This window comes from Neophocaena asiaeorientalis, unplaced genomic scaffold (assembly GCF_003031525.2).
Source record: "Neophocaena asiaeorientalis asiaeorientalis breed wild unplaced genomic scaffold, Neophocaena_asiaeorientalis_V1.1 scaffold348, whole genome shotgun sequence".
Classification (NCBI taxonomy): Eukaryota; Metazoa; Chordata; class Mammalia; order Artiodactyla; family Phocoenidae; genus Neophocaena; species Neophocaena asiaeorientalis.
The window spans coordinates 2,593,580-2,615,312 of NW_020172672.1; the positions used below are offsets into that span (position 1 = coordinate 2,593,580).

Here is a 21,733-nt window from a genome sequence, read left to right on the forward strand (position 1 = left end):
AAGCCTTGAGCCCCCACATAAGTAGTCCGAGAGCCCCGAGACAGCCACGCTCAGGGAGGAGAGACACACGGGCAACCCCACCAGCCATCCTAGCCTTCGAGTCCTCCCAGCCCAGGCACCAGACATGTACACAAACAAGCCTTTCAGAGGATTCCTGTCTCCATCTGTGGCCTCACCCAGAGCCTTCACATCTTCCCAGCTGAGGCTCCAGACGCTGAGAAGCAGGAACAAGCCATTCCTACTGAACCTTTTCCAAATTCCTGACGCCAAATCCCCACAAGCATAAAGAAATGGCTCTTGTTTGGGGTGGTTTGTTCCGAGGCAATAGGAATGGAAACAGTTGGTGACATACTTGCAAGTCTATTCTCATATCTGCTGCCACCAAAGAAGCAGCTGCTCTTGGAAATAGAATTTTAAGAAAAGGAAAAGCTCCCTTTTATTGAGCATTTACTTTGTGCCAGGCATTATGCTAAGGGCTTACGTGCATAAGTTCACTTAACGCTCATTACAGTGCTATGAGTTAAAGCTAGGATTATCCCCATTTGACAGAAGAAGAAATGGGCTCAGAGGTTGAGGACCTTGCCCAAAGCCAGATCTGCCTGACTCAGAGGCCCTAACACTGTACCACACTCTGCTCTCCAGCCACATAGAGACAGGAGCTGTATCCACAGGGAAGGCTCAACTACTTGGGAACCTGGCTTTCCTGTTCAGTAGCCCAGGTCTGGGAATTCCCTAAAGAACCTGGATGACAGGGACACAGTGTCGACAAACACTTGGCCTTGTCTGAGCTGGGACAGGCCCCTATCCTGGAAAGTCATCGCTGTGGCCCACCACCCTATTACCAGTTCCCCCTGAATCCCACTCCTTCTTCTCCTAGCTCCTCCATCAAGGCCTTCCAGAGATTCTGACTGCTGCAGACACCATCTCATATTCCCTGGGCACACCATTCCACACTGCTTCATACTGTCCTGGTTGTTTGGGTGTGTTTACACAGTATGGCTCCTGAGGGTGGGAAGAACATGCTGGAAGACACATCCATGTAGGCCTATGATAAAGTGACCTGTCATATTGCCTACAGCATCTTTATAATAGCAGACACATCCACTTCTCACAAGGATCTATTGGGTTGAGAATCATCACCCAGGCACAATGCAAACACTCCAGGCTCTGTGACCTGCACTTCACCCAGGGCATCAAAGGGGAGAGAGAATTTTTTTTTTTTTTTTTTTTTTTTTCAAAAACCCGTGTTCCCTGCACGGCAGGCAGACTCTCAACCACTGCGCCACCAGGGAAGCCCGGGAGAAAGGATTTGAGGGCGGAGGAGGAAGCAGCACGCCCACCGCAGACACCCATCACCATCACCTTGCAAGCAAGGAATCCCCAAGCACAAAGCCTCAACACGGTGGAAGTTGCCACTTTGAACCACAAGTCCTTAATCCTCCTGGAAAGCTAAGAGGTATGTGCCTGCACCTCTCCAGCCTACCTCCAAAGAGTACTCTACAAATCCCACTCCCTGTGGGATGGAGTTGAGGATCTTACTATGGCTGGGAAAACTCAAGACCGCACAGATTCTCAAGTTGGTACAGGTCAAGTTTCCAGGGGAAAGCCGGTCTGTTCCTTCCATCGCTGCTACCTGGGAAGGTGCGCATATCGGGCACAGCCAGAAACTGCTGGGAATAAGCTCAAGTACCTTATTTGCTGTACTTAAGGGACGTCCTTCCTTTTTCCTGAGTGGGGACATTCTTACTCTTCCCAGAAGGTCATTATGGTTGACTTTCCCGTCTCAGCTGCTCCTCCTATATACTTCATATCAAATCGAGCGCCAGAAAGCTTAGGAGGGGCCTAAAACTGACCAGATTCATGATCCATCCAACCTAGAGCCATGCATGTAAAGCCAGACTCACATGTTAGAATCACAGGGCAGAGATGTGTTCATTGCAGGGAGGATCCTAAAGTAAATCTAACTTAGGTGGACGTGACTTATTTTGTCAGGCACCGGAGGGCTCACAGCAACACTTCTTAAATTCTTCTTTTTTCTCCCACTCATGGATGGCCCTTCCACAAAGAAGCTCACAAATTTCCTGCTTAGATTTCCTTTTTAAAAAGCGTTTCTGTCAGGCTGAATGTGTAGGATTCTAGTCCTTGTCCCCTCTCCTTTCCTCCCATCACAAAAGCTCGAAAGTAGTAGTAGCATCAGAGTCAAAATTCTCTTTGTGAGGCAGGCAGGAAAAGGGAACAGCTGGGAAGCTTTGCTCATAAGAGTCTGGGTGCTGTTCCCCCAGCAATCAATCCAAATCAGAGAACTAAGGAATGAATGGTGGAAAGTCAAATTTATTTTTCATAGCATTAATCTAAAAATATAAGTGGGCACCGCAAAACATGCCTAGCGGTCTGTCCTCCTTGGTGCATGGAATTGCCACACTGGTCCAACACGGTCCATCTGGTTACAAACTCAGCTGCAAAAGCAACGCCCCAGGAAGGCCCGCTCACCTCCCAGATGACACGGAGCTAAGAGTCAGGGCATCTGAAAAACCACGAAGGGCTCTGCCATTAACAAATGCGTCCAAACCCTTTCTGAATGTTTACATTACTCTTCTGGTTAGAAATTTTAAAATTCCATAAACCAGCATCTGTGAATTTATCTGAAGTCTATACATACGTCCCTTGTTTAACCAAAAACAAAACCACAACACAAACACAGGCAAAAACAAGAGTCAATGAAGCAGAAACTTCTGTTATGACCCAACTTTTGCACAGCTGTACGTAAGCATAATTTTGGTTCAGGGCCAACATTAACAAGAAGCAAAGCTGAGGCAGAGGCTACAGAATGACAGCTGAGGTTCATGTTGTGCTTCTGGAGGGGGAAAGGAGAAATGAGAAACTAGTTCTCAGCTCCTGTGTATTTTAGGACCTCGGGTCTAGAGGTGTCAGAGGCCCCTGAGCTGGAACAGTGAAGGATCCCCTCCCTGCAATTCTAGATGCGGGGATGATCTGCCCAACAAACGCCCAGGATTCAAGTTCAGGCACCACCATTCTCTAGCTCTATTCTTGCGCAAGGCAGTAAACCTCTCTGAACCCCATTTTCCTCTACTGTAAAATGGGGGCTATCACCACCTCTGCCTGGAGTACCTTAGATACTGTTCCAAACAAAATTCTATAGCACCAAATACAAAATGTGATTATTCTTCATCCTATCTCGAAGAATACTGGGGAGTGCCACTTACTGCTTCACCATGAATAATAAGCTAAGGGGGAAAAAATCAGATAATGCCACATTACACTAATAATCTTAAATCAACTGAGAGAAGTTTTATGGGAAAAATTTAAGTTGATTTTCCATTACCATCCATGGGACTTGATGGGGCATCCTTCCTTGTCACTAGCTGCTATGCACATGGGACAGACAAACAATTTAATCCAAATATTAGAAAGGGTAGGTCTCCTATGGGGGAGGGGGGGAGTGGGGAGAGAAGAACCTCCAGTGGCAGGGAGATTGTTACTGATCCACCCCCGGGACTCCTATCCCTAAGCTCAGGTAGCCAGGAGTTGACTGCTTAAGATATAAAAATATTTTTCAATCTGATTAAAAAATGGGTAGAGGACCTGAATAGAAAATTTTCCTAAGAAGATATACAGATGGCCAACAGGCACGTGAAAAGGTGTTCAACATCACTAATATCAGGGAATTGCAAATTAACAACCACAATGAGATATGACCTCACACCTGTTAGAATGGCTATTATCAAAAAGACAAGAAACAAATGCTGGAGAGGATGTGGAGAAAAGGGAACCCTTGGGCACTGTTGGTGGGAATGTAAATCAGTGCAGCCACTATGGAAAACAGTATGGAGGCTCCTCAAAAAATTAAAAAATAGAACTACCATATGATCCAGCAATCCCAATTCTGGATATATATCCAAAGGAGATGAAATCACTCTCTAGAAGAGAGATCTCCACTCCCACGTTCATTATAGTGTTATTCACAATAGGCAAGATACGTAAAAAACTAAATGTCCATCTACGGATGAATGCACAAAGAAGATGAGGCGTGTATGTATACACACACACACACACACACACACACACACACACACACACACACACAAAATGGAATATTATTCAGCCATAAAAAAGGAAATCCTGCCATGTGTGACACCATGGATAAACCTTGAGGGTATTACACTAAATGAAATAAATCAGAGAAAGACAAACACTGTACGATCTCACTTACATGTAGAATCTTAAAAAGCCAAAGTCATAGAAACAGAGAGTAGAAAGGTGGTTGCCAGGGCCCGAGACATGGGAGAAATGAGGAGAAGGGTACAAACTCCCAGTTACCAGATGAATCAGTTCTGGGGATGTAACGTACGGTACGGTGACTCTAGTTAACAGCACTGTATCATATACCTGAAAGTTGCCAGGAGAATAAATCTTAAACGTTCTCACCATACAAAAACATGGTAGTTATGAGAGGTGATGGATGTGTTAACTACCCCTACTGGGGTGATCATTTCACAGTCTACATGTGTGACATCACATTGTGCCCCTTAAGCGTATACCATGTTATATGTCAATTATATCTCAGTAAAGCTGAGGAAAAAAAGAAGCAAAATGTTTCTACTGGTTTTTTTTTTTTTCCTGAAAATTCAACTACCTAGAAGAGCAGTGAATACTGTTATCCTTCTACATAACACAGTGAAGAAAATGACCAAGTTCATGTTGGCAAGCAGGAAAGACACAGACTTCACCCCTCAGCTTTGACCTCTGGGCCCTGTAAGTCAGTCATGCCTGATTCCTCAGATGGTGTCTAGAGCCTCGTGCCACCACTGTCTACCATACTGTGGACTGGCTGGAAAGCCAGACAGAGTAACCGGCCACTGTCAGGGTCTGGGGGTGGCTGAGAGAAAGAACACAGTCACGAGACTCAGCAACCCCGAGAGCATGGCTTTAGGAAAGCCACTCAATTTCTCCAGGTCACAACCGAAGGCTCCTTTAAGCTCTAACCTTACCAGTAAACACAAGAGAAAATTAGAATCACTGGGAACTGAAGACTATCAGTATTTTCCCCAGCCATGCCGCTTTCCCCTTCCTCTGGGGTTCTGAAGGTTAACAGAATGCAGAAACAAAAACATATAGGACGTGTCCAGACAGCAATGTGCACTATGGCTAAAATGGCAGGAGAAGATGAGGTATATTGAGCAAATGAGCAAATCATATATGGCCATTAAAAAAGCCAGATCCGCACAGCGGAATCTGGGATAACTTCTTGTCTTTTTTCAATCATCCTTCTTCCTGTTACACTGCCTTATCAGACAAATCAGGTTGCAAAAGTCTCAAGGATTTTCAGGGAGAGGTCTGAGCTACAAGACCCATCACTGCCAGGGCCCTGCAGCCCCACTGGTGTGGCGACAGGCCTCGCCCCTGCCTCACCCACAACCGTGCTCCCAGGGATGGGTAGACAGACGCAGCCTTCAGAGGTGGGCGATTCCAGAGGCAAACAGTAGGCTTCTGACTTTCCCAGCAACTCCAAGGAACCCCTTCCTTAGGGTCCCAAGATCCTGAAAAGTTTATGAAATGAATAGATAAAAGCCAAGGCTGGACAAGAGCAAAGGCAGCTCACTCAGTAAAGGAGTTTGAGTCCATCCAGAAAGGAACTAGGGACAGAAAAGGCAAGATTTCACAGCAAAACTGGAATTTCTGCCAAACATAGGGAGTGCCATATGCAAGTCCTGTATTAGGCAGGATTCGAGGGATGGGGGAGGTAGGGAGCAGGGAAAGGTGGAAGAAGGAAAAACAACACCTCTGCTGTCAAGAATCCTAGTGGGGGGAGGAGGGGTAAATTAGGAGGTTGGGATTAACATATATGCACTACTATATATAAAACAGATAGGGGCTTTCCCTGATGGCGCAGTGATTGAGAGTCCGCCTGCCGATGCAGGGGACACGGGTTCGTGCCCCGGTCCGGGAGGATCCCCCATGCCGCGGAGCGGCTGGGCCCAGGAGCCATGGCCGCTGAGCCTGCGCATCTGGAGCCTGTGCTCCGCGGTGGGAGAGGCCACAACAGTGAGAGGCCCGCGTACCACAAAAACAAAACAAAACAAATCAAAACAAAAAAACCAGATAACCGACAAGGACCTACTGTATAGCACAGGGAACTATACTAAATATTTTGTAATAACCTATAAGGGAAAAGAATCTGCAAAAGAATATATATATATGCATATTCTGTATACCTGTAACTAACCACGACATTGTAAATCAACCATACTTCAATAAAATTTTTTTAAAAGGAAAAAAAATAAATTCTTCAAGCTCAAGGCTTAAGATATATATACTTTACTATATGTAAATGTTATGCTTTAATAAAAAATTAAAACACTAAGAAAGAAACAAACACCAAAAAAGAAGAATTCTATTGGGATTCTTGTTTTCACGAAAAAAAAATTGTTAAAGGAGACCAAAAAACCCCTTAATTTCCTTTGCTTCTAAAAAATAAATTTAGGGTAGGAAGGAGACTGATTTTTCTTTATATTTCAATTGTACTATTTTGACCATGTGTATGCAACGCATTTTGTATTGTAAAAATCTATAGCGCAGGGGAATTCCCTGGCAGTCCAGTGGTCAGGACTCTGCACTTTCACTGCCGAGGAACTAAGATCCCACGAGCCGCGCAGCGTGGCCAAAAAAAAAAAAAAAAAAAAGCTTATTGGAAAAAAAAATCTATAGTGCAACTGGAGAAAATATGACTAAAATATTGAAAAGGCAAGTATAAGACAAATTATACTCAAAGGTACAAGATCACAAATTGTGGATCTAAATACTGAGGGAATAAATATAGCTGCTGGAATTACAGTACTACTGATCGCTAGATATATGGACAACTTACTTTGTGCCAGGCACTGCTAAGAGCTGCACCTAGGTGATTTTATTTAATCCTTACTTCTACCCTGTAAAATGAGAGAGGTGGGATTATGATTATTCCCATTTTACTTTTACAGAAACTAAGCAAGTACATCCTTTTCTGAAGGTCCCAGCTAGCAACAGAGCCAGGACTCAAACCCAGTGTCACCCAGAGCTCACGCGGGTTCATCTCCAGCCGAAAATGGGGTTTACATCTCAAGTGTGGGCTCTAAAGGAGGAGAGTTTTGGCATTGTTTGGAGCTCTGGGGGCCACTGGGAGGCAAGGGGGTTCATGCATGGGAAAAGGCACAGGGCTGAAATCTGATGATCAAAACCGCAAACATTTCTTGAGAACCTTTTAAGGGCTGGGCACACCCAGATTTGGAAATAAGGCTGCAATACAGAGAAGGAAAAGAGACAATCACACTCCATTCTCCTTCCAAAAAAAGACAATAATGCTCAAAATAAAATCTCTGAATATTCCAGAGTCTTAAAAGAGACTGTGCCACAAGAATGCTAAGTTGATTTGGGGAGCCCAGGAGGGGGATATGAGAAAGGGCATTCTCTTTGACCCTGGCAGCAGACAAGGGAGCGACAGGAATATACTGCCTTCCTCCTGGGGCAAAAGCGTTTTAATTATCAGCCGAGAGGCCAGCAGAGCCATAGAACTGGCCAGCTGTCCCATGCAATCAGGCCAAAGGCCATAACAAGACGAGGCAGCATTTCTCAGGGGGCCGAGCGCTGCGAGTTAAGGCTGAGTCCAGAGAGAGCAAGAGGCACAGGACTTTCCCACAAGAGGCCCACGCACAGCAGGAAGGAGCTGCAGGGGATCGATGCCTTTCTGTGGCTTCCACCGAAACAAATCTGCCCATCCATAAAACTACCCCTGGCTGACTCAGGAGAAGGCAGCTCAGGGCTGCCTAAAATCCCCATACTACTTTAAAAAGGGAAACCCAACTATACCCTGTGTATGCCTAAAATAACAAGGGATAGAAAGAGGGGGGAAAGGGGTGGCCCCTTCACTGAATGTGGTTCCTGGGTGATACCTGCTAGACATCATTTCATGCCATCTTAAGACAGCACTGCTCTCTTCTGTCTTCTCCACATTTTACAGATGAGAATCCCGGTGCTGCAAGAGGCGTGCCCCATGTCAGGGACTCAAGAAGTAGTTTAAATCCCAGTCTCTGACTCCCAAGCCGGTGTTCCTTCCATCAGACCACAGTGGCTCCCGATGCCAAGCTTAAGGGGGAAATGCTTCCTTCTCAAATCAAAACCTCCAAGTTTCCCACAGAGAGCAAAAATCCCAAGGAAGTTAGAAGAGAAGGGGACGCGTGATCTACAGCTTTAATGCCTCGTTTCTGTGTCTCACGGCCACGTCTAGTGCAGGGCTCAGGCACAGCCTCCCGCTATTCTGTGGGGGAGTGGGCACAGAGGCACACGATTAAAACCGCCTGAAAAAGCCTTATGTTGATCCAGAGAACTGAGTGGGAAAGCAGCAGCAGGGCTCTGAGACACCAGGATGCCCCTCGCTTAGCTCCAAGGACAGAAGTGGCATTTGACTGACTGCGCCCTGCTTCCAGGATGAAGGCTGCCCTTGGTGTATTGCGAGTCCCCGTCACGATTCATGTGACCGGAGTATCTTGTCTCGGCAAGGCCATCTGTCACGACCCGGGGAGCAAAGGGGAAAAGGAGCACCTGTGGGCTCCTGTCAGCAGGGGAGCCTGCGTGCGCTGTAGCCTGACACACAGACTCAGATAGACCGTGTGGTCATCATGCACTCCCAAACACACACATTCACACTTCAGGTCACATCATGTCAGTCCTGGGAGGGAAGGACTTCAGGGACCATCTTGTCCAAACCTCTCATTTCATAGATGAGGAATCAGGCCCAGGGAGATCACCAGATGTGCCTGGGAGCACCTAGCCGGTGCTCTGCCCCCATCCTCTTCTTACGCAGATGTCCAATTTAAAAGTTCTCCTGGGCATCCCTGGTGGCGCAGTGGTTGAGAGTCCGCCTGCCGATGCAGGACACATAGGTTCATGCCCCGGTCCGGGAGGATCCCACATGCCGCGGAGCGGCTGGGCCCGTGAGCCATGGCCGCTGAGCCTGCGCGTCCGGAGCCTGTGCTCCGCAACGGGAGAGGCCACAACAGTGAGACGCCCGCGTACCGCAAAAAAAAAAAAAAAAAGTTATCCTTTCTTCATAACCTTCTCTGAGTCTTAGATTAATAAAAACTGTAACCCTCTTCCCCCCAAATGAGCCTACACACATTTTGTACAGATCCTTGCTTAATAAGAGGAGTATGTGTAGTTCAACAGGAAGCCGATGGGGGTCCTGACAGAGACTCCAAGGTAAAGAGATGGGTGATTTGGGAAAGAAGTTACATTTTTCTCTTGCCTCAACCAGACTGCTGTCACCACTCTGTGTCCCAGTTTCCCCATCCATAAGTGACCCTGAGCTACCTCACGGGAATGAGGGAAAACACCAAGTCAGGAATGGAAAATTTTCCAAGAGCCGTGGACGAAAGGAGACACGGGCAGGCTCTCGTCTCCTGTGAGATCCCGAAGCACAAATCTTGACCCTGAGCGATGACCGTGCCAAAGGCCACCTGCGAAAAGGGGAGATCGCTACTTAGCTGTTACCAAATTTGTTTGGGAAGGATTGTGGGGAAGGGAAGACATAATAATTTACCTGACTTTCAATCGTGGCTCAAATCAGAGGAAACAGAGGTAACGGGGAAGAGACTAAAGAATCCTGTGGACATCAGAGCCCGTACACCTTGCAAAGCCCTTCTTGCCCTGAACCCAACCCCTCACCGTGGCTGTTTCTCCCAAGCTCAAGGCTCAATCACAGTCCAGAAATACCTACCAAGATCCTTCACACAACACAATCCTCTGTTCCAACTCCAACACAGGCTTTCTAGGTGTCTAAATGCTGCCCAGGGCCCCAAGCTTCTCCCTGCCCCTGAGTAAGCTGCAGGGAAGTCCCCAGAGTCACCAGAGGAAGGAAAGGTAGGCAGCTTCCCCAAGCAAGCTGGGGGGAATGAGGGCAAATGTTCCATGAGGAGGGCAGTTACCCTCATGAATCCTTAGAAGGGGTCCCTCAGCCCCACAAACTTTGGGAAAGGGCTGAGGCAAGAGAATCCAGGGGGATTGTCCAGGGCACCATCGCCTCCTGGACAGCCACGCTCGCACTGGGCATTTGTGTGCTGGTTTTAGGTCCTTCTCCGTGACCCCACGGGGAACTCCTCGAGGGCAGGGACCGTGTCTGGTTTTGCTTCCTGTTACAGTCCCAACACCAAGCGCTCAAAATGACACACAAATGAGAGCCATCTCAGCACAGGAGACAGCCACGGCCAAGCGAAAGGGGGAAAGCAAGGCTCCCAGGCAAAGTTAAAGAAGTGAGAGGTGCAATGAAGCCTGCAGGTCAGACCTCCTGGCCTCGCCAGCTTCTCCTGCTGAGTCACCTGACTGGTTATTTGCCTCATTTCAGCTTTATTCACGTATGTATTTATTTTGACGTGCAGAACGTGTCTCTGTACTCATGGAAAATGCTACCCATCAACTGAACACAATACTTTGGGACATGCCTGGTACCTGTTGGCCAACCTTAGGTATGGTCTCATGTAACCAAAGGAGAAGTCTAATTCATTGAGTGAGTGCTTGTACACTTTTGCCAGGAAAAGCTCTCAAAACATGTCTGACATCCTCCAACTCTCTGTGCAAGGGGCCTTGTAGCAAAGAACCACAAAGAGCAGAAATGGGGAGAGAGACTTGGCAGTGCCTGAGCCAGGTACTGTTGGAAGTGTCTCATTTGGGGATGCGTTCATGAGGCACCTCTCGAAAAGAACTGGGAACTGGGTGCTCTGCCTGATACTGCTGCCTGCTAGATCTACCCTGGGAACGTCGTCTAGTTCATCTCATTCTCCTATAGGAAAAGAACAGCTACTCCTCATTCTTGTCTAAGTCCTTTCTGCCATATGGCTCCTTGCCGGGATGGCTGTGCCTTAGCGGCTGCATCCCTCAGGCAAGAAGGGGTTCCACCTCAGTGTACCGGAGAGAGGACACTAGGGCGTGCATTCAGTGGGTCACAGAGCTCCACAAGCCTCACAGCAGGCAGACCGCAAACCCTCAGCCTGGAGAAATTCTGCACAGGAAACGCAGTCAGGGGCTGTGGCCAGTATCCAGTCAGGGGGCACTCCAGGGCTCAGAACGTGATAGCCAGCCTGACGCCAAGGGCGAGATGGACGCTCTGTCCTCCTCACACTTTAAGAAAGCAGGTCTTCCGCTTCCTTACCTTGGGAACTTTGAGAGAAGGCTGGAGAAAGGCACAAAGCACATGCTGGGTGGCAGGGGGGTGCTCCCAGGCATCCAGTTGCCAGAGGATCAGCCAACTGAACAATTCCACAAAACTGCAATGGATGTGGTGAGGAGAACTGCAGGGGATTCTCAGCTGGGAACAAAAGGAGAGCTGAGGCTGGAGGCGACAGACAGGCAGTGGAGCCAGGTGCCGGGGGGAGTGGCCTGCGCCTGCAGCACCTGGCAGCCTGCACCTGGCCACAGGGGAGACATCGGCCAGTGAGTTATTCGGGCCTGGCATCTGGGAAGGGTGTGGGCAAAGAAGAGGGCAGGGGCGTTGGAGGTTGGAAACGAATGCCCTGTAAAAAATGCCACACTTGGCGCCTGAAACAGGTTGACATTAGGAAGGATCAAGGGCCTGGAGATTATGAGGAGGAAGAGCAACTTCCCTGCGAGTGAGGCACGGGGGATGTCCTCCAACAAGACGAGGGGAATCTTTACCCTCCGAGATCCTGCAAGTAGACTAATTCAAGTGATACTTTCTTCACTCGTTCATTCATTCATTCATGCGCCTGGAAGCTAAAGATACAAAATCCATTTGGAGATGTAGCAGATGCTCCTGACAGCAGAGCCAACAAAGAGAGGAGGCCGGGGGATGCGACAGGGCAGCGGGTTGCAGGCCAGCACGGTGTTTCGATCTGTCCTTCAATGGCCTGTGCTGGGGAGAGCCTGCACTCACTTCACCATCATGCCCACCACTCCCTACAGTGTTACACCAGCTGCTTCCCAGACTATGGGCCCTGAATGCAAGGCATCTGAGCTTGCAACCACTGGACTAGCGGCTCTGGTCCCTTGTCCCCCTAGTATTCTTCTACATACTATCAGATCACCTAGATTTAGCACCAAATGACTACTTAGCATTGACTCCAGTGACAGGCCAGTGGGAAGGAGAAGTGGCCAGGTCTGAGTTGAGCACAGCAAAGTGAGTAGGGTTTGGACAGGCAGAGAGACGAGGCGAGGGTACTCCTGAAAGCAAGGTTATTCCCATAGCAACAGTAAGTGTGATGAGGGCCCAGTGGCTGGGAAGTAGTACACAGTATATTCCAGGGGAAGGAGGAAACCGGCTCGGCTTAAGGGGGAAATGCCTTCAGAGGAAGAAGAGGGCGATAAGGCAGCAAAGACCCATGAGAAGTTTACGTTGACATTTGAAAAGAGGAAGGCAGGGATGGCTAGTCCCAAACCAAATACGGTTCACCGCTCACCTCTGCCCTTTCGGCTATGAAATTAAGAATGAGTTCCTCACACGTCGATGAAATGTGGCTGCTCCCTGTGCGCAGAGGAATATTATTCCTAATTATATAAAACTAAAGCACTACAGGGTCACACAAAACAAACAGGGGGCAGCGAAACACCCTGGCTGCCCCACTGCAGAGTGCCGGCAGCAGTGCAGCCATGAGGAGTCAGACCTGGGCCCAGCATCTGGTCTTAGGACTGGCAGTGACAGCCTAGAGAACTGGCTGCCCACTCTGACCCTCCACTTCCTCATTTGTAAAAATAAAGACATTCACAGTCTTTACTCTGCAGGGCTGCTGTGAGAATTAGATGAGAAGCCACATAAAATGTTTAACACGGTGCCTGACCTAAAGAGAGCACTCAATAAGCATTAGTTGCTTCTTGTTGCTATTATTATACGGGGGTTTGGTGGTTGTTACTATTATTACTATTATTATTATTTGACGATGACGATGATTATACAGGGGTTTGGTTTAGTTAATATACTGTATCTAAATAGTGGAATAATGTAAACCTTTAAATATCTTGTGGCAGAAGACCATTTATTTAATAAGAAAGTGGTCACAGTACACCAAGCAGTCGGGGGCAGTGGGGAGGGGAGAAAGCATACGACAAGCAATGGACTTATTAGGGTCTCCTGTGTAAGATTTAGGGGTGAAAACAAATAGGCATAAATGCCAACAAAATGGAAAAACATACATTGTGTTTAGCTCTGTGTTCTTCTGTGCTTTTTAAGGGGAGGAAAGAAGTTCTTTAATAATAAAATAAAAGTAATAACACTACCTTCACTTGGAGTAAGGCTTTTCATTTTCCAAAGCTTTTTCACGTATCTCAATCTTATACTAATTTTATTTTTAATGGCCCCTATTAAACTGCTATTCTGCCAAATGCCCTTAAACCAAAATCCTGAAATCCACTTATCTACCCGCCCCCCCGAAGGACAATCTTTCCACTAAAAGACCATCTTTCACTAACACCTTTGCTAACAATCAAGTAGCTGGTTTTCCCCAAAGTGAGGAGCAGAGACACGTAAATCCACTTTTATAGCCAGGGCTTTAGTGAGTAGTTTCATGAAGAGATGTTTAAGTTAATGATGTACTGTAATAAAGTAGTAGAAACCATCAGTTAAATCAGGGTCTGAGCCACACGTCCCAGGGCCTGGCTAACCCTGCTCGTTTGGCTCTAAGACGCTCCATATCTAGGCTAACACATCCTCCCAATGCATGTCCCCAGATTCCGTGGTAAGACTGCCAGCTGCTTCCCCACCAGCCGTGTTCTCTCTCTTCCTTGGTCACAGACCCTGATTATTAGCTAGGCTCCACGCCACCCAGAATAAAATCCTCCAACTCCCAGCAGCCCCTGCGCTAGCCATGGCTGTGGGACTCCATTCTGGCCACTGAATACACGCAGATGCATTGTGCTGGACTTCTGGGAAGTTAATGGGAGTCGACTCAGCCGCAGGAGCAGCTTCTTCTGTGCTTCTGCTTTTCCTGCTCCTTCAGGCTTGTGACTTGGACCAAATAACTGGCATCTCACCAGCCATCTTGGACCATACGACAGCCCCAAGATGCAAACCATGTACTGGGATGATGGAGAGAAAAACAGGAGCCTGGGTCCCTGAGGACATGTGGAGATGCTCTAAAACCCCATCCCGGCCTTCTTTTCAAAGACAACTTACTACAGATGATATATGAACGTAGGATATTATATGCTATACACATCTGGCAAACAGCACATGACTTTTTTAAGTGGGTCATCAGGATAATGAAGCATTTTAATAAATCACTTTTTTACTGAACCTTTTGTAACAGCTAGATGTTTATCACCAACTACTTTCTTTTTCCACAAAGACAGACCCCCTATATACTTCACTCTTTTCTCTAGTGGTTCAAAGTCAACTAACACATATAATTCATAGAATTCTGCCCTCACATGACTGTGATCAAAATCCAACTCTCTGGAGCCCCTAATAAAAACCAAGAGAACCTGGCCAGTATCCCCAGGCCTGCAAAACACAAAGAAGTTATGACACTCAAACTGGAGGCAAACAAGCAGCATAACATTTCTAAAATGATTTTCAAGTCACGCACACACAGCAATGGAGCAAGAGCAATGGTGTCATCAGGGCTCATGTTGGAGAAATTCAATCCCAGGCAAACACCCGCCCGCAGACAAATGTCAAGGAGCCACCCAACTCACATGCGAGATTTACAGCAGGCATTAACCTCAGCACCACCCATGCAGCCCAGGGCGCTATGGACATTTCAGGGCCTCAACTGTCTTGACGAGGTCCTTTAAAATACTGCCCTATGTGTAAGTCCAACTCCTGCCACCATACACTATACCTGAAGGTCCCCCTCAGCAATCCTAAAACCCACGTAAGGACAAAGAAGGACCAGGGCTTTGTCTCCAGGGTGACAGAATGACATTCAGGTCCCTTGTTGTCTCCTGCAAACCGCATAACCTTGGCAAGTTAGCTCTTCCTTCACAAGAGCCTAGACTTCTAAACGCAAGTCACAAAAGGTAAAACCTTGTACGTACATCTTGAAATTACACCCAGATTTAAAACTTCGCAGAGGAAATTATTAACTTTTACTATCATCCTAGCCCAAGTTTTTAAATGGGCTCAATTACATAAGGTTAGTGCACTTAGCCTTATCTCCCAGATAAGGACGTAAGAAAACATTTTAAAATTCAGCTTCTATATCACATTTTCTACCAACACATCCGCTTGTGCTTACCCCATCATCCAAAGCAATCTCTAGGTAGAAATTATTTTGAAAAGCGGGTCACCAAAAGTTTTAACTTATTTAATACACTTATAGAACAGAATTTTGCAGGAGGGATGAGAATAATCATACAGTAAAGAGATAGAATATGGCAGAAGGAAAAGAGAGACCAGATTTTATTTTATGCAACTTAAATCCTTCACATGCATTACGTCTAAAATACATATCTAATGCTCCATACTCTCACAAGGATGAATTTTGCTTTTATTAAGGGGGAAGATGGTGCAGGCAGAAGAGGTAAGGGTAATAAATGCTATTTTAAAGTAAACCAGAAAGTATACTTGTGTATATATAGGCCATATATGCTTTTTATTTTTATTTTATTTTATTTTATCTTCTGGCTGCACCACAAGGCATGTGGTACCTTAGCTCCCTGACCAGGGCTCGAACCCGTGCCCCCTGCAGTGGAAGGAAGCATGGAGTCCTAACAACTAGACCGCCAGGGAAGTCCCCACATATGCTTTTTAAATGTCTGGAAAAATATGCCAAATGTAATGCTTATACCACTGGGAGGAAAACATTACGGGTGATCTTTCTCTTCTTTTTGTTTACCTACACTTTCTCATTTTTGCACAACAAAAACACTTACTACCGATGTAATTTAAAACGTATTTTTTAAAGCTAACAGACTCACAATAGCATCAACAGAAAAATAAGCCACATCTGGAACAGCTCGGGACAGAACAAAGCCTGAAGGATTTCTGGGCTCAAAGCTGAAGGATGCAGACAGTGAAGTTCCCGGGGCCCCAAAGTCCTAACGCCCTCCTCTCTGGACAGGATGCTCAACGTGATTTTAAGCATATGCCATTTAGCAAACTGTATCCTCTCTACCATGCAGTTTAGGCAAGGGAAAGTCTAAATTACCACACAAAAGAAGCACACTCCCAGCGCCTGCTGATCCAGCCAAGGAAAGAGACTGAAGTTTCTACCAACTCACCATTTAATTATGTGTAACACTTTCTTTACAATCCAATTTATGGGTCCTAGATGTTTAATAAAGTTACCTCTCAGTTCCCTGCTATTAAACACTGGGCAGTTATGACAATTAATTAATACCACCCCAAGGCTACCAGGAGGGCTGTAGTTCTACCAGCCAGGTCGCGCTCTCCGAGTTGAAATGGCCACCAGAATGGGCCTCCCAGCTTGAACGACACGCCCCTTCTGCCTTATACCCCTTCTCTGGTGGGGACCTCAGGTTGGGGAGTTAGGTAGAAATGCAAACAGGTGGTATTGGTTTGCTTTACCTGTTGTTCCACCGAAGAGGAAAACCCCTTTTGTGATCACAGGCACCCCTTCCTCAAGTGGAAAAATAAATCTATATGTTTTGTTTGCACAATACATCAGAATTACATACTGCCAACCACGCCTGCTAATGAAAGCTCAGAATTATCCCAAACCCCTCCGGTGCCTCATTCTTCTCCTCCTAAACCAATTTTTCCTGGCATTCATCCCACCCCCTACATCTCAAGTCAAGGATGGACTGGTCTTAAGCAAAGCGTTTCGCTGCCCACTAAGATTCCACTCCAACCGAAGCCATGGACTGAGTCTGAAAGTGCTTGTAAGCCCTCCAGCCTCATCTCTCCGTACTCACTGTTGCTGGATTTAAGGTCGCGGTGGATGATGGGGACAATTGCCTCATCATGTAAGTAGTTCATCCCTCTGGCAATCTGCACGGCCCAGTTCACCAGGATGTCTGGGGGAATCCTTTTCCCAGATAACACTCTATTCAAAGGCCCTCCACGAGCAAACTCCATGACCAAGCAGAGGTTGGGCTCCTTCAGACACACCCCCCTAAGGGCAATGATGTTGGGATGCTTCAGCATGGCGAAGAGCTTGGCCTCCTGGCGAACATTCTCTATGGTCTGGCTGATGTCCTCGTCCGGGTCGTGGCGAGCTGCTTTCACGGCGACCTCATCCCCTATCCAGAAAGCACGGTAGACCTTCCCAAAGCCCCCGATGCCAATAATCTCTTCCAGGGTTAGCTCCGCAAAATCAATCTCTAACACTGAGAAAGAAAAGAAAAAAAGAAGCAAGTCAAAAAAATGTGAAAAACACCATTTTATCACCCAGTTACCTGGGTGGGTAAACACAGCAAGTTGTCTGCGCACTTAGATTTTCTGTCTTCTCACTATAAACTCCCTAAAGACAGGAAATGTGATTCACTTTTTTTCTGTTACGTTATCCTTAGTGACTAGCACAGAGTAGGCATTCAATACATAGTCATGAAGTAACTTCCACTTGGGAATTCACGCAGAATCTTGTACCGAGAGCAACCATTCTAACTAAAAGGAAAATTGGGGGAGATCATTTTATGAGACTTATTCACATTTTACTGTGTACATACTAGGTAGTGAGAAGCATAAAATCCAGTGCCACGGCAGACACACAACAACCAGACCACTTTAGTAGCAGTATGATCCAAAGATGAGGAAAATCACTAATTCCCACCACAGGACAGGGATTAAGGGCGAGTGGGGAAGGGATTCTCAAGGAAGGAAACATTTGAAATGGGCCCTAGAGAATGAGTGGGAGGGATCTCATCAGGCAATGACATTTTGGAGAAGCACAAGTGGAGAAGGACAATCCAGGTAGAGGGAAGGTCATGAGCAAGAACCGTGGGGCATGGAGAACACTCACAACAGCCAACACATGGAAACAACCTACATGTCCATCGACAGATGAATGCAGAAAGAAGATGTGATACATATACACACTACTGTATATAAAATAGATAACTAATTAGGGCCTACTGTACAGCACAGGGAACTCTTCTCAATACTCTGTAATGACCTACGTGGGAAAAGAATCTAAAAAACAGTGGATATGTATATGTGTAACTGATTCACTCTGCTGTACAGCAGAAACAAACACAACATTGTAACTCAACCATACTCCAAAAAAATTTTTTTAAAAAATAGCATTTAGTTGAAAAAATAAAAAAAGATGTGATATATATATACAATGGAACACTACTCAGCCATAAAAAATGAAATAATGCCATTTACAGCAACATGGATGGAGCTAGAGATTATCACCGTATGTGAAGTCAGACAGAGAAAGACAAATACCACATGATGTCACTTATATGTGGAATCTAAAATACGACAGAAATGAACTTATCTATGAGACAAAAACACTCACAGATACAGAGAACAGACTCGTGGTTGCCAAGCAGAGGGTGGGGGAGGGAAGGATTGGGAGTTTGGGATTAGCAGATGCAAACTAGTATATATAGGATGGATAAACAACAAGGTGCTACTGTATAGCACAGGGAACTATATTCAATATCCTGTGATAAACCATAATGGAAAAGAATATGAAAAAGAATATACATGTATAACTGAGTCACTGTGTTGTACAGCAGACATTAAACACAACATTGTAAATCAAATATACTTCAATAAAAAGAAAAAAGAAAAAAAGAACATAGGCCATGAGAGTATATGGCCTATCAGGAACTTCAGGGAGTCCAGGGCAGCTGGATTATAAGCATTAGGGTAGATGAGGTTCAAAGCCTTGCTGGGGTCAGACAGGTCATGAAATGTTGTTAAAGCCATTCTGAGGGGCTTAAATTTCACACTGTAAACGGTAGGAGTCATGTATCTCTAAGAAGGAGAGTGTTGTCAGTCTTGTGACTTAGAAAGGAAACCAACTCTGGCAGCCATGTGGAATATAACAGCAAATGGAGGCCACTGCAGTAACCCAGGAGCACAAGCACAAGGGTCTGAACCTCAGCAGCCATGATGACAAGAGGAAAAAGTAAGGAGGAAATTGGGAGATCTTCAAAACTTGGTTCTACCAAGACCTGGTGACTAAGATGCTTGAGTAAGGAGTCTCCTAGGCAACATCTTACCCCAGCAGTCACCTGGGCCACAGGTCCACCCCTGAGATTTCCAGTATCACACCCAACCACTCATTCCCCATCCCAAATCCAGAGTTTGAATCTACGGTACTACGATTCTATCTTTAGCTCTGCTTAGAAAGGCTTCCATGGATAGTCAATAATAACCACCAGTGATTATAAATCTTGGGCTAGATATGGTGCTGCTATACGAGCAAAGTGCTATTTCATGTTTCTCTCATCAAAACCCTATTCTCTGTCTTCTAAGTCTCTTTTTTTGTCTTTACCTAGCTGACTCATAGGCATCCCTCAGGTCTCAGCTTAACCATCAATCTAATAGAGGAACTTTTCGTAACCCCCCGACTAAATGAGGTCAGGCCCAAGTCAAGCACTTCCATAGCAGTCTCTATCTGGCAAGACTCAACAAGGTTATAATTACTTGTTCATCGCCTATCGTCCTGCTAAACTGCGAGATGCACAAGGGTGGGTCCTGTCTGTCTTACTCACCACTGTCCTTATCGTGCCAAATATTCAGCTGGTGACCAATAGACAGGGAAGTAATATGAGGGAAAAAAATCTATCTCAGTATGAAATAAACCAAACTCAGATCTGGGGGGAAGAAATTAAACTGGACCTCCTGAAACAAATACAGAGAATAGTCACATTTTGCTAAAAAAAATAAGAACACAAAGATATATTTCTGAACCCTTGGCAAGACCAAAAGAGGAACTGCCCACCGCTGACTGTTCTCTTCCATTCTCAGCCAGCTCCATGAAGCCTTCATTCTCCATTCAGATGATGGTGGGGCTCAAAACTGTTTTTGCTTAGTTATAGCACTTCTATCCTATCTAGGGCTAATATTCATTTGTATTTTGTAATGCACCCAGCAGTCTGCACAAAGGAAACTCTTAGGAAAACTTAGTTGGACTGCCTTTAGGTATATAGAAGATTATCACCTCATCTAGCACTCTTTTTGAAGAATAAATGGTGTGGCAGGTCCTGCAGACTAGCAGTCAACGTCCATTCTACAATCCTCCAGCACACCTTTCAGTACTACAGAGGTCAGAAAGCTAAAACACTACATTTTCCAGACTCCTTGACAGAGTGCTGGTTAGCCAATGAGATGCACAAGATTCAGAAGGCGAAAGTGAGATGGAGACCATCTCCTTGCTGCTTCTTCTGGCAAGCATGGCTGTGGAGAAGTGGGGTTTTTCCTGCAATAGCATGTCAATGTCCAATTAGCTCTGTGGATGTGGAAAGGAATGTTGCAAGGCCAAGCAGTCACCTAATCGGACAGCAACTACGACAGGGTGTTTGAGAAGTCGGCAGCTTCAATGGCAACTCCTGATTCTGTACCATCTCAGTCAGACCAGCAGCAGCTTGCCTGGTGGGCCAGGTCTGCAATGTTCTGGGAGTTGGTCCTCTAGGTCCAGCTGACAGCCCCTTCTCCCCAGCCTTCCAAAAAAATCTATAAGCAACTAACTTCTTGTGCTAAATCATTTTCTGCTTAAAATAGCTTGAGTGTTTCTGGGTCCTAAAATGAATCCTGACTGATTACTAATTCTTGCCTTATCTCATCTATATGAGTGAGAAAAATATGCCAATGTCAAAGAGAGATTAGAAACCCTCTTGGAGAAAACTGTAAGTTATCCTAGGAGTCCCCATGGTCATAGACGGAAGAAACACTCGTTTTTTCTGCCAGATTTTTCACTGATGAAAAGATATGTGCCTTTTTAATAAATGTGCATTTATATACCTTATTTCCTCAACTGAATATCTGAATTCTCCTTAAGGGAATTAACTGTTGTATTTTCTCTTGTACCCACCCTCTTCTTTCCTCTGGTCTGAAGCGTAGCTGTGAACACACAGGACGTGTTAGATATTTATTTAAACATATGGGGATTTAAAAGATGTGATTCTGAACCAGGGTGCTGAAAGGACAGCTCCTTCAATGGTATTTCACAGAAGGTAGAAAACCTCTGTGGGGAAGGCGATGAAGCAATGGTCTCTCTCTGGGTAGAACATAAACTCTCAGGTTCTTGCTATTTCGTCGAGGAAATATTATGACCAGCCTTCAGAAAACGTATAGAACGGAGCTTACAAGAAGAAAGACAAAACAGTGGGGGATGTGGGGAGGGTCCTTTCTTTTCCCTTCCCTGCTAAGAAGTCCCTTTGGATAGAAACTAGACCTTCACTGCAGCTGCGCGGATGTGGGACTCTCCTCCCTTTCCCTGCCCCAGTCAAGACCTGGTTGTAAGTAAGAATCAGGTCAACTCTCACACAGCACATTTTTCAGTTTCTGTGGAAGAATATTTCCAGGAATATCAGGAACAAAACCGTATCTCTTTCAGTCTTGGAGTCAAGATGTTATTCCCTCTCAATTATATCCCTGGAAACTAAATATACAGGCACATTCTGGTGAGCTTGGGGCAAGTGAATGGTACATACCTCACTCATTTAAAAATCTTAAGTACGTCTGAAAATACATCCTTATATTTCTAGTGAAGGCAAGAAAAAGAAATGTAAATTAGTAATATCCTTAATTTGTGCCCTGCTTGAAAACTGACACAACTCTCCTGTAAGAGAAGCTTTTTTTTAATACCTAGGGTTA

At 45.8% G+C, this 21,733-nt stretch overlaps 1 protein-coding gene across 2 annotated transcripts in view; it reads right to left on the minus strand.

Annotated features, from left to right (window-relative positions):
- The window catches only part of MAP3K9 (mitogen-activated protein kinase kinase kinase 9), a 70,212-nt gene that overhangs the window by 45,295 nt on the left and 3,184 nt on the right, over window positions 1-21,733 (minus strand). For both annotated transcript variants that reach the window (XM_024739645.1, XM_024739644.1), the window contains exon 2: window positions 16,873-17,286. In XM_024739645.1, coding sequence (XP_024595413.1) covers window positions 16,873-17,286 — 414 coding nt within the window. The remainder of the gene's footprint in view (window positions 1-16,872; window positions 17,287-21,733) is intronic.